At 40.5% G+C, this 12,574-nt stretch overlaps 1 protein-coding gene across 2 annotated transcripts in view; it reads right to left on the bottom strand.

Annotated features, from left to right (window-relative positions):
- The window catches only part of kdm6al (lysine (K)-specific demethylase 6A, like), a 74,080-nt gene that overhangs the window by 20,975 nt on the left and 40,531 nt on the right, over positions 1-12,574 (bottom strand). For both annotated transcript variants that reach the window (XM_046854762.1, XM_046854854.1), the window contains 5 exons: positions 4,203-4,349; positions 3,990-4,064; positions 3,360-3,467; positions 2,245-2,532; positions 1,284-1,954 (listed from right to left, as the gene is read on the bottom strand). In XM_046854762.1, the coding sequence (XP_046710718.1) occupies positions 1,284-1,954; positions 2,245-2,532; positions 3,360-3,467; positions 3,990-4,064; positions 4,203-4,349 (1,289 nt within the window). The remainder of the gene's footprint in view (positions 1-1,283; positions 1,955-2,244; positions 2,533-3,359; positions 3,468-3,989; positions 4,065-4,202; positions 4,350-12,574) is intronic.

Here is a 12,574-nt window from a genome sequence, read left to right on the forward strand (position 1 = left end):
AGTTTGGCCCGCGACTTCATCCCAGTTTTTAATTTTGGCCCACTGTGAATTTGAGTTTGACACCCCTGCTTTAAGCCCTGCAATTGAAAGGTGAAGTCTCCATGGACTGATTAAGTAATATACAAAATTTCTCGCAATTGCAGGAAATCAGGAGAGCACAGAGCGACCATTCTCCACTGAACATCAATGAATCCCCTCTGTGGCACCAAATTTCTCGGTGTACACCTGGTGGACAATTTCACCTGGTCACTCAACACCAGCGTCTCTACTTCCTGAAAAGGCTGAGGAAAGCTCATCTACCTTTCCCTATCCTAACCACATTCTACAGAGAGACCATCGAGAGCATCCTGAGCAGCTGCATCACTGCCTGGTTTGGGAACTGCACCGTTTTAGATTGCAAGACCCTACAGAGAACAGTGAGGACAGCTGAGAAGATCATCGGCGTCTCTCTCTCTCTCTCTCTCGCCTCTATCATTGACATTTACACCACACACTGAATCCACAAAGCCAACAGCATTGTGGATGACCCCACACACCCGTCACACACACTCTTCACCCTCCTGCCATCAGAAAAGAAGTTCCAAAGCATTCGGACCATCACATCTAGACTGTCCAACAGTGTTTTCCTTAAGCTATCAGGCTCCTCAACACACAGACCTGAACTGAAACTCTCACACACACACACACACACACACTCAACTGTGTGTTACTGAACTGTACAACCTGAACTCAACACACACTCAATACTCATTGTAATTAATTCCACCACCATTTATTATTTATATAATACGTTTTGTGTATGTGTCCCACAGTGTCTTGTGTTGTCTGTCTGCACTGTTTGCACCCTTTTTTGCACACGATGCACTTTATGTGGCAAGGTCACTTAGTCCTTGCTCTGTGTTCTGTTATGTAGCTTTATGTTGTGTGATGTAGCTCTATGTTGTTTAATGTAACACCAGAGTCCTGGAGGAACACTGTCTTATTTCACTGTGTACTGCGTCATCTACATATGGTAGAAAAACAATAAAAGCTTCATTACTTGACTTTAGGTGGACAGTGTATGCAGAGAACAGTCCCCTTTTCTCTTTTGCACCCTCTACCACATATGACTGACATCACTAAAATACAAATTAATCATCTAAGGATGATAGGGTGATTGGTTTTCTGTTGTGCCAAACTAAATTAATAAATATTCCACTAATAAACAAATAATACATTAAAAATAGTAATTACAACCTTCCAAAGGAAGGAGATGTTTATAAGCACTGAAATATTCTACCTACCTGCATGCTTTAAGAATGTCTGAAGAGGTTGGATAGATGGATACAGTGGAGGATGAGTGCAGACTTCTGAGAAGAGGGCCAGCTTTGTGACGTTCCTCAGGTGGCTCAGCCTTTAGTGGGCTCAGAGAGTCCTCAGAACATGCCCCTTGTGCACTGCCATTAACTGTGGCTAAGTCAGGCTTGGTTAAGTTACCTGTGGGCTCACTGGTGTGGGGTGAGGGCGAAGTGGCAGACAACGCTGAGGCGGGTGAAGAGGCAGCCGAATTTGCACCCAGGTGCACATGGTTAAGCCTAGAACTTACTGCCAGGCTCTCTTTGCCCACCACTGGAGCATTAAGCTGTGGATTGCCTGAGGAGTGGGTATCTGGCGAGCCAGGTGTGTGCTTGGGGCTGTGGTGGTTGGCCGCACTGGCACAGCTGCCCTGCGCATGCTCGCTCTCTTTGGTCAGGGGAATGCCTGAGGTAGCTGTGTGCGCGGAAGCAGTTGACAAAGAAGCTGAGGAAGGGGATGAGGAGGAAAGGTTACTGACAGCTGGCTCAGAGGAGTTGGTAGGGGTCGCAGTGGAATGTCCGACCTGATTGTGAGGGCCACTATTAGCCCAGCCACCGGAAGAGTGCGCCCTTTCCCCATTGGGACCTGCCCAATGTGAACCTGGGCCTTTTTGAAGCCCCTGAAAAACAGAAAGACTGACAATATATTATTTGTGTATAACAGAAAACAGCATCAGCAATGTTTCTACAACCCCTGGAAAAATTATTGAATCACCACAATTAGAGAATATTCATTTATGTTTCATTTGCTTGAAGGTTTGTGAAAATTTTAAATATCTGTAATATTTCCTCAACAATGAATGATTCCACATCCCATAATTTATGAAGTGTGGTGATTCCATTATTTTTTATAGTGGTCTGAAACAAAGGACTTAAGGACTTCAAGTTGCAGTAGTTGCTCCACACAAACCTGAGTGGTACTAAGTTGCTGGCTCTTCCACGCATCACCCAGGCTTGTGCAGTTTTGAGGTAGTACGTTAGAGTGCAGGTAAGGCACGTCTCCATTGGTTCCCGGTTGTGGTGTGTGATTATTGCCAACTGAGGGGGGTTGGGGACTAGGAGGGAGGGGCCTGTTCGCCAGTGGGTGAGAAGCGCAGGGGGGACGAAGCACAGGGCTGCGGGAGTGGGGTAATGAAGGAGCAGGTGTGGGGCCATTGGAGAGGGAGGGCCGCATCTGCCCAGCTTCATTTTTTCCCATCTTCTCAGATAAACAACAACAACAACAACAACAACAAAAACAGAGTATAAAGGATCTCATAATAATTATTCTATCTCACAATGCAACATTTTTGTATCAACATTAATTTAGTATAATTGTCCACAAGCTACAACAATAGTTTAGAAATAAAACTTCTTTAAATTATTATTATTATTTTTTTGAGAAATCATACTACTTACTAATTTCTTGCAATATAAAAAAAACTCACTGTTAACATTTGCATTAAACAAAAAATCAACCCTACCTGTTGCTGTACCGCACTCATGGCAATGAGAGAAAAATAGTTAACTCAGAAACCCAGACTAGGCAATGGAAGATTCCACCGACTAACACACTATATGAGCACATAGTTAATGGGACATCTGATATTTCCGACCATGTAGTTCTTCCCCAATCACTTACTAAAAAAGGTGGAGGCACACAATTAGCTAGGATGTCTTTGAATGTGTAATCATGAAAATTTCCCATCACTTGACACCAAAACCTGTTCCAGAATGACAATGCACCTGTGCACAAAGCCAGCTCAATTATGATAATGTGGTGTGAAGGACTTTAAATGGTGTGCTATAGAGCTCTGAACTAAACCCTATTAAAAATCTTTGAGATTAACTGGAACGCTGACTGTACCACAGACTTCCTCGCCCTTTAGTAAAACCTGTACTACAAAATATGCTTAAAAACGAGCATGGCTGTATGCTTACAGTATGACTCCATAATAATAAATACATCCATCTACACCAGATACATGTTCACCTAAATTCTTTATGAAATTTCAGAAAAGAGTAAGTAACAAAGCATTTGTAAACCTGTTGCTGGTGCAACTGCACTGCTGACAGCTGGGCTTCCAGCTGCTGCAACACCTGCAACTGCATTGGCTTCAGACTCGCCCTGTTTGCCCGCATTTGCTCCAACAGCTACAAGAAAAAAATAATAATAATAAACAATCAGTAAGACAAAAAAGACCACAATAACTGTGATCGGATTGCATTGCTATGTTGAACTAACTGTAACAAGACCTTATGATATATACATCATGGTAATAAAAAGCAATAAGTGAGGTTAGTTAGTTCCCGAAAGATAACGTTCAAGCTAAGTTTGACTCTGATATAAGTACACTTTGGAGGCACAAGAGGGAGCTACACAATATTATTAATATAATTAAATTTTATGGTTGATGCACACTGAACATAGTATAATGGTCATGTGACCACAAAAGATGGTTTGTACTTGTAATGTCTTGGTGTGGCATTCAAACCAGGCTCAATTATTATTAGGGGCACAAATTTGGCCAAGAAAGCATTTCCTACACCATTACACCACTTATAACGTTACACCACGTTATAATGTAAACTTTAGAAGCTCTCTGTTGATGCTCATCATATTGCTAGATTTTTTAACACAGTGCCTTTGGAGAAGGAAGAACCAAGTCTTCTTACTTGTAGTTTTTGTGGTGAAAGGTGCCAGTTTGGAGTTTGTTGCTCAGCTGAGTTATTTCCCCACCCTGCAAAACTCTGCAGAAATAAAACACAATGCAAATGTGGCTTTTTTAATTACCCTGATATCATTTAGACATCACACAGAACAAATTAAGTATAAAATCACTCACACATGGAAAGAATGCTATTGTTTTAAAAGGTGGAGAAAAATACCTTTGTAGGAGTAGAAGTCCTCTTCCTCTTAGCAGGATTTGACTGGTCTTCATCTTGGCCAAGAGGACTGGTGTGGGGTGGCAGGGACTGCCCAGAGCCATGTGCCTCCATCAGAAGCCCTCCTGCACTGGGGTTTGGTTTGCTTACCTGGAGAAAGAAAAGCCACAAAAAAAGGATTGTGTTACACACCAAAAGAGCGAAGGATATAGAGGAGGAGCAAACAAAGTAGACAGAGAATTTTATAATTCTAATTGCCCATGTAACTATAGTATAGTTTTCCAAGTTGTCTTTTCTAGAACCTTAACCTAAATGGCTCAAGTAAGCCATACATGTCTACAAATGCAAAATATGAGGTATTTTGAAGTTACAATGACCAATAAAAAAAACGATTGTTATACTAGAAATTCACGGTCTCTTCTTTAGGTTTTGAATGAATTTATGCATTAGCTGAGATTAATAAAATGCATGAAGAAAAGAAAAAAAAAAAAGAAAAAAAAAACATGCTGAAAGCGCCAATCATCGCATTAAATTACTGAAAATCTACATAATTGCATGCAACCGTGTATTTTTTATTTTTCACTTCACCTCATATACACTCAAGCAAGCACATAAAAAAAGCTAACTATAGAAGTAATATTGTAAATTTAAAAAAAGTTGTTGAGATTTAGATTGAATTTCAAAGCAATATTGTATAATTAAACTCAGCACCTGACATTTTCTAACCACCAACAAGCATTATCTTACAAAAAGCAAGGGGGAAGACCAGCACATTCTTCATCCACAATGTATCAAGCCAGCCAACATAATTTTTTTCAAACCCCTGATCATTCTGAGTTGCAAATAAGCGTGTATAGTGTGTATATACAATTTGGCCAATTGTGTTCCCTTGTTTCCCAGTCATGGATGGTTGTATCACTGCCATGATTCTGACTGGTCAGGGCTCATTTAGCCTAGAAATCCAAATTCAAAAGACCAGTAGGGGCAGAAACTGAAAACTGTACATTGATTTTGGGAAATCTAAAATTAGGTTTTAGACGGTGCACTTTTAAAAAAAATCTAAATTTACTGATGGAATACACATTGCTAACAAAAAGCTGAAAGCAAACTAGAAAAAGTTTACGATCAAGTTCAAAAGGTGAATTTAAAGTAAAATACATTTGAAATAAAGCTACAATTGCCATAACATTCCAGATATTTGCTTGAATGTTGTTCAGCCCACTAGCAATGCATTCGTAACACCATTACGACATAGATTTCCAGGTGGTTGCTTGGCAGCACAGCTCATAGCAGGGTTGTCAAGGTATTGCTCTAGTTTTCCAGGGAGTATCTATGATGTTCTAGATGACTGCAAGTATGTTAATATGATCATCAAAATGGTTGCTAACTATTTAAGTATACACACACACACAACAGTGAGTATATACAGTATATATCACTGGGTATTTATTTTGGAGTTCAAATGTCACGAAATGAATAATATAATCATTTTCTGTAATCTGGAAAATAGATTAAAACATCTGATTAGCCCTAAAAACAGATACTTTTAAAACTGTGTGTGTCAGCATATAGCTCTGAATCTATCTTAGACTGACACAACACCGGACCATCTGTACCTACTCGCTCATGCAATTATCTAGACAATGAATTGTGTAGCAGCAGAGCAATGCATAAAATCATGCATCGATGAAACAACAGCTTCAGGTAATGTCCACATCAACCAAATTGAATGAGGGGGAAAAAATGTGATCTCAGTTATTTTTCTCATGTCATGATTGTTGATACCAGATGAACTGGTCTGAGTATTGCTTTAACTGCTCATCTCTGAGATTTTCTCACACACACACACGCACGCACGCATGCGCACACACATGCGCACACGTGCACACGTCTAGAGTCTACTCAGAGCAGTGCAATTAAACAAAAAATTGTCAACAGCAGAAGAAGATTATGCTAAGAACAGAAAGCTGAGGCTGCAGTGGGCACAGAGTCACCCAAAACTGAACAGTTAAAGATTGGAAAAACTATTTTCTGAAAGTGAACCTGGAAAATCTGCAGCAACTGCCAGATACAGTCATACCAACATGGACAAGAATGTCAAAGGAATGTTTCAAACATCTCATGAAATTCATGCATGAGGAACTAAGGCTGTTTTGCAAGCATGTATAGTGTAACTATAGTGTTCCTAATAAAGTGCTCAGAAAGTGTAGGTTTATCAGACTTCTGGTTCTGGAAAAAGACTTGACCCACTTACTACCGATGGTCACTCCCCATGATTGCATGTATCCACAGAATCTTGTCCAAATCCATGCACCCAAGACATGCGTATCAGTTGTTCATAAATAAAAATAAGCTCATGGCAATTGATTGACATATGGCAGCCAGACTTTATATGAATTTCTAAATATTTTTGTTCATAAATCATTTTTTGGTCATGATAATCAATTCTCAGAAGACAGTTTAAAAATGTTAAGTACAGTTCTGAAATGTAGGTTTTGCATACTATGCAAATTAGTGCAAAAACTACATTTTGAAAGCAGGACTAGTTGCACAACTTTGCAAAGAGCAACTTACATGATTCAGAGAATTTGCTGTTTATGTCTTGGTGCCAGATAACAGTCCGAGTCAGAACTGTTCTGGAGCATAAGGCTGACCTATGCAATATTAGCAAGGTCGTTTAAACGGTGATGCTTATCGGTGTACATACTGATCAGCTCGTACAAGCCTGTTCTGAACCCATGTCTTCTAAATTTTAATTTGGTGCATAAAGCCCTTTTTTCACCTTCATTCATTAACCTCTTGCACTTCGTCACTGCTCAGTAGAGTTTCACTAAGAGTCGTTTCATTGAAGTTTAGACACGCTACATCTAAACAACATGCTACATCTCAAACTTTAGTACAAGTATGACGGCTAAAAGAAGTTTCCACTTATATCGCCTCTCTGTATAAAGCTTTGTCATCTGTATAATCACGCATTCACTCTCCTATGCTTTTCAAGTTAAATTACACCACCACATTATTCTCCTGGTGCCACCCAAACTTCTTCTTTCTGGTTTTGCAGAGAAAATAATTCAGAATTGGTAATATCACTTTTCTTCTCTTTATTTTTTTACTTCTTGTCACAACAAAGCATCAAGAACACTATTTTTAAACATACAATTTCTCTTTCAAAAATAATAATTGTATTCCTAACACGTATAAGACAAAGGAGATTGTGGTGGAGAAAAGGAGAACTAATCTCAGTGCTGGGGTCATAAATGGTGAGGCTGTGAAGATGAATCTTTAGGGGTGAGTATTACTGAAGACCTCCTCTAGGCCACATACAACTACACTATCTTTTTAAAGCCACAACAACGCCTCAACCTCTTGAAGAAAAAAAAACTGAAGAGAGCAGATCTAATTCAGAGTCTTCTTGTGGACTATCAAAGTACACTGAAAAAAATACTGAAATTCTGCATTAGGGCATGGTGTACAAGCTGCACCAGAGAAGAAAGCTCTGCAACGATTCATCAAGGTGGCTCAAAACATCAGCACAAACCTAAAAGTCAATCGAGGACATTTACCTGCCCAGATGTCAGAGCAGAGCCCCCAAAATGAGCAGGGACCCAAACTCACCCTCTTCAAACTGCACCCCTCTGGCAGATAATACAGAACAATACACTCAAACAGCACAAGGTTGAAAAACAGCTTCTTTCCAAAGCTGGAAAAACACACTGCTTGACTCCATCCACAGACATGAAATATGCATGTGCACATTACATAACTATTAACCCTATAGATAGATATAAAGATATACACACAAACACAAGATATATATTTTCTTTTAAATACTGCCTTAGTGTTTTATTTTATCAAGTTGTTCAATTTACTATTTTGCATTTTTTAATTTGGACTTTTAAAGTTTAATTAAATAAAGAATCTGCGAAATGTCAGAAGATTGGGTCAGTAATGATGTATCAAAACAGAAATAACGCTTATAATGTCTCTAAGGAATACTGTGACCGTAGACCAAATACCACTTTGAATTAGAGCCGATTTAATCATGTGTGCACGTCGAGCCATTGTACATGGACACACTCACAAGGTGAAGTCATACTTGCACATAAAGTGAGCATGTGTTGCATAAACCACCAAAATTGACATAATGAGGCAGAGCCCAAACAAAGACAGGTTCCATGTTTCTCTGTAGGAAAATAAATAGAACAGAACACAGGCATAAGTTTGTTTGTCTGGGGGGAAAGATGGATAATTATTTATAGACGGAGGATTTCTGGAACGCCTTCCTGAATTTTTATTCAGCATATGAGCAGCTACACCAAAGCACTTCAATCTACCCAGTGTTTAATCCACAGTCAATCACAAAATGAAAAACACTTTCATTTCATTTTCTACCAAGATGCAATGTTTTATATAACTAGAATTCTGTTTTTATTGGGAGTCTGTTACAAAAAAGAGAAAGTGAACTGCGCAAACCTACAGGACTAAACCCTAACTTTACATTCACATAAAACCCAATGTCATGACCATAATAAATCCATTCTACATCATCTAATTGCTATGTGTGAAGGAAAAGCTTACAGGTACTGTTCATTTATACTAGCTGTTCAGAGTGTGGTGGAGAAATGTTATCACAGAAGACTAATATGAGGAACAATCATTTTTCATCCACTTCTGCCACAAGATCTTTAGTAGAAGATACATCTTCAGAAAGTTCATAGGGAACGTGATCATGCGTAAAGAAGAAAAAGGCTGGATTTGATATAGTATTTAAATGTATATTATTCTGAATTTTATTAAACCCACAATTTATCTTTATTATTATTATTATTATTATTATTATTATTAGTTTAACATGTTTTCAGCTTTGCAACTGTTCATGTTTCTTGGCCAAACAATCAGCTCTTGCAAGATGTAAAGTACCAGCTTATTAGTGTGTTTGCCGATCTCATGGTAACATATGCATGATCCCTGTTTTTTTTTTTTTTTTTAACACCATGAAGTAAATAAATGTTAACACAGAAACAGAAGCCATCTGAAGCATTCTGGTTAGAATAAGCACATTCATAAAACTGCACAAAATATCTGTATACTGTGAATCATTTGGTTGGAAATAAAATATCACGCAAATCTCTATGCAGGACAACAAAGAACTAAAAGAAATGCATTTCCTGGCAGCAGTGTGATTGTGCAGCGTAAGCATGATGCTGTTGTTGCTGATATGTTGCTAGTATGTATATGGATATGTTTCTATGGTGTTGCTGGGTAGCTGCTATTTGTTAAGAGTGTGTCAGGTGGTTGCTACAGCAGTGTTATGTATCCACTGTGGTTGGTACAGTGTTGTTTCTATGGTACCTGCAAATGTTGGCTGCAAACTGGATGATAACAGACATATCTGCAACTATGCCACAATCAAAAAGCCAAGTATAAATTAGCACATAACTTTCAGCTAGACTGGACTTGTTCTCAAAAATTCCCTCCACCCTTTATTGAAGACCACGCCCCCAAACTCTGCTGATGCTATCAGAACCTTATGCTAAAATTACCACTCATGTCTTATACGAATCCATGCAAAAAGCGTAATATATAGTAAAAATTTGGCTCCCACAATTGTATTGGATTGTATTGGGGTGAATATATTGTTGTCAGATCTCAAACTGATCAAGAAACCAATTTTAAAAAAGAATTGACAGCAGCTTTTTGTAGATCATCTTAAAATTTGGATACAAATAATCTGGTGTAATTACACAAAATTATGTCAAATAACGTCTAAATGTCATGGCTTTAGCACGGCGGATTCTCTTCAATGCCTGATTCTTCCCAAATTGCTACCTCTGGTGGAGTTCTGTTTAATTGGAGACCACTCTGTGCAGCTGGTGATGGTTTCATAATGATCCATAAAGTCAGTGATTAACTCAATAACTATAAGGACATGTGGACTGCAATTAATAACAGTCTTCTACAATGGCTTAGGACCATAGTTTGTATAAACATCTAAGTATTATTTACTTAACTATAACTTAATTCTTTGGAACTATAATGAATGAACATTTGGGGTCACCCAGATGTCCATTAGATTTCCATATTTAAAACAGGATGGATTTGGACTGTAGTTAATGTCAACAGTCTGCTACACTGACTCAGGACTACAGTTTGCTTATGATCACCATCACTGCACAAAAATGCCATTAAAACAAATCTCAAACAAACAAAATCTCTGCCATCAGCACCTGAGGCTGATGGGTGTTAGGGGAAATTAAGCTCCATCCATTATAAATAGTAGTGAGAATGTAGTAGTGAGTAATGAGACATTGAGTCCATAAAATAAGATCTGCCAAAACTTTAGGTTACTTACGTAACCCCGGTTCTCTGATAACATGAGTGAGGTATCTCACTATGGGAATCGCCTCGGGCATGACCAATCCTGGAAGCATCAATCACACCACGTCTGTCGGCTGACAGACCAATCACGACAGTGATGCGGGAGTCCCGCCTCCCTATATACACCGCTGCTGGCGGTCCCTGCCTCATTCTCACATATCTCTTCTCCGTGCACTGCAAGGAGGGACGTGTGGTGAGATACCTCACTCATGTTATCAGAGAACCGGGGTTACGTAAGTAACCTAAAGTTCTCTTTCAAACATTCGCTCGGTATCTCACTATGGGATATAGACAACTCCCGTATTACAAATATGCTGTCCGAAGCAGGTGTCAACCAACTCAGTGATGTGATAAAAAGAGATAATCCCTCTCACTGAAGAGAGTGGAAAAGCGAGAGAAATGACAAACATCCGAACCACGATGTTTCCATCACCCATTGTCATTCCCTTACGCATACACGTATACATGACCAAAAACACATCTATATAGACAAATACATGTATATATAATCATACCTACAATATATACACAATATACATTACACACTCAGGAAGGAATGAGCCAGCGAAGGCTCCGTGACATCCAGCCTATAAAAACGGACAAAAGTGTGCCGCGAAGCCCAGCATGCTGCCGCACAGATGTCCTGAATCGAAACACCCTTAAAAAGCGCCCACGAAGTGGCCAAGCCTCGGGTACTATGAGCCCTCAGTCCTTCCGGAGGGTTGAGACCCACGCTATTATAACACATTATAATAGCTTTCACGAGCCAATGGGACAGGCGCTGTCGGGAAACGGGACTTCCCTTACGGGAATCGACCCATGAAACAAACAGCTGATTACTCCGTCTCAAACCCTTCGTCCTGTCAACATAGTGACGTAACGCACGGACAGGACACAGACAGTGAAGCCGCTCCTCCGCTGAGGAAAAAGGAGGCGGATGAAAAGCCACCAAATCCACCTGCCTGCAGGCGAAAGCTGACTCGCTCACCTTCGGGATAAATGCCGGATTAGTCTTGAGAGCCACTCGCGAGAAATCCGAAGCAAACCACATACAGAAGTTATGAACTGACAAAACATGAAGTTCACTAACCCGCTTCGCGGTAGAAAGAGCCAATAACAAAGCGACCTTCAGCGACAGGAGCTTCAATACTCCCTATCGGCTCAAAAGGAGACTGAGAGAGCGCACTCAGGACCACTGACAGATCCCATGGCGGAACCAGCGGCTTTGAGAACGTGCTCAGACGCCGCGCTCCCTTCATAAACCTGCACACGAGCGGGTGATGACCGATAGTATTACCGTCAATCCCTACGTGGCATGCAGAAACAGCGGCAAGATAAACCTTAACGGTTGAAAAAGCCCTGCCCTTATCCAAAAGTTCTTGCAAAAAGCACAACACATCTGCCACAGAACAGTGAAAAGGGACGATATGTCTCTGAGCACACCATAGTTCAAACACACTCCACTTCCTATCATATGCAGAGCACGTCGAAGCTGCTCTCGCATTCTGAATCGTCTCAATCACCCTCGGAGGCAAACCAGCGACACTGAGATTCATCCTCTCACAAGCCAGGCCCAGAGAGCTACTTTGTCCGGTGCCGGGTGAAAAATCTCTCCGCGGGCTTGCGAGAGGAGATCCCTGCGCAACGGGAGAGGCCAGGGTCGATCGTGCAGGAGTTGGAAAATCTCCGTCAGCCACACTTTCCCTGGCCAGTTCGGAGCGATTAGTATGACAGAGTGACCGCCTTCTCTTACTCTTTGTAGAGTCGGCATGATCAAACTTAGAGGAGGAAATGCGTAAAGCAGAACGTTTGGCCACGGGTGGGCTAACGCATCCACACCCATAGGTGCACCGTTTCTCGCCAGAGAAAAGAACAGAGGGCAATGAGTGTTTTCGTGCGAGGCAAAGAGATCTACGGCGGCCCGGCCGAATCTCTCCCATAGCAGGTTCACCACCTGAGGATGGAGAGACCACTCCCCGTACAGGGAATTTCCCCTG

Source organism: Silurus meridionalis, chromosome 1 (genome assembly GCF_014805685.1).
Source record: "Silurus meridionalis isolate SWU-2019-XX chromosome 1, ASM1480568v1, whole genome shotgun sequence".
Taxonomy (NCBI): Eukaryota; Metazoa; Chordata; class Actinopteri; order Siluriformes; family Siluridae; genus Silurus; species Silurus meridionalis.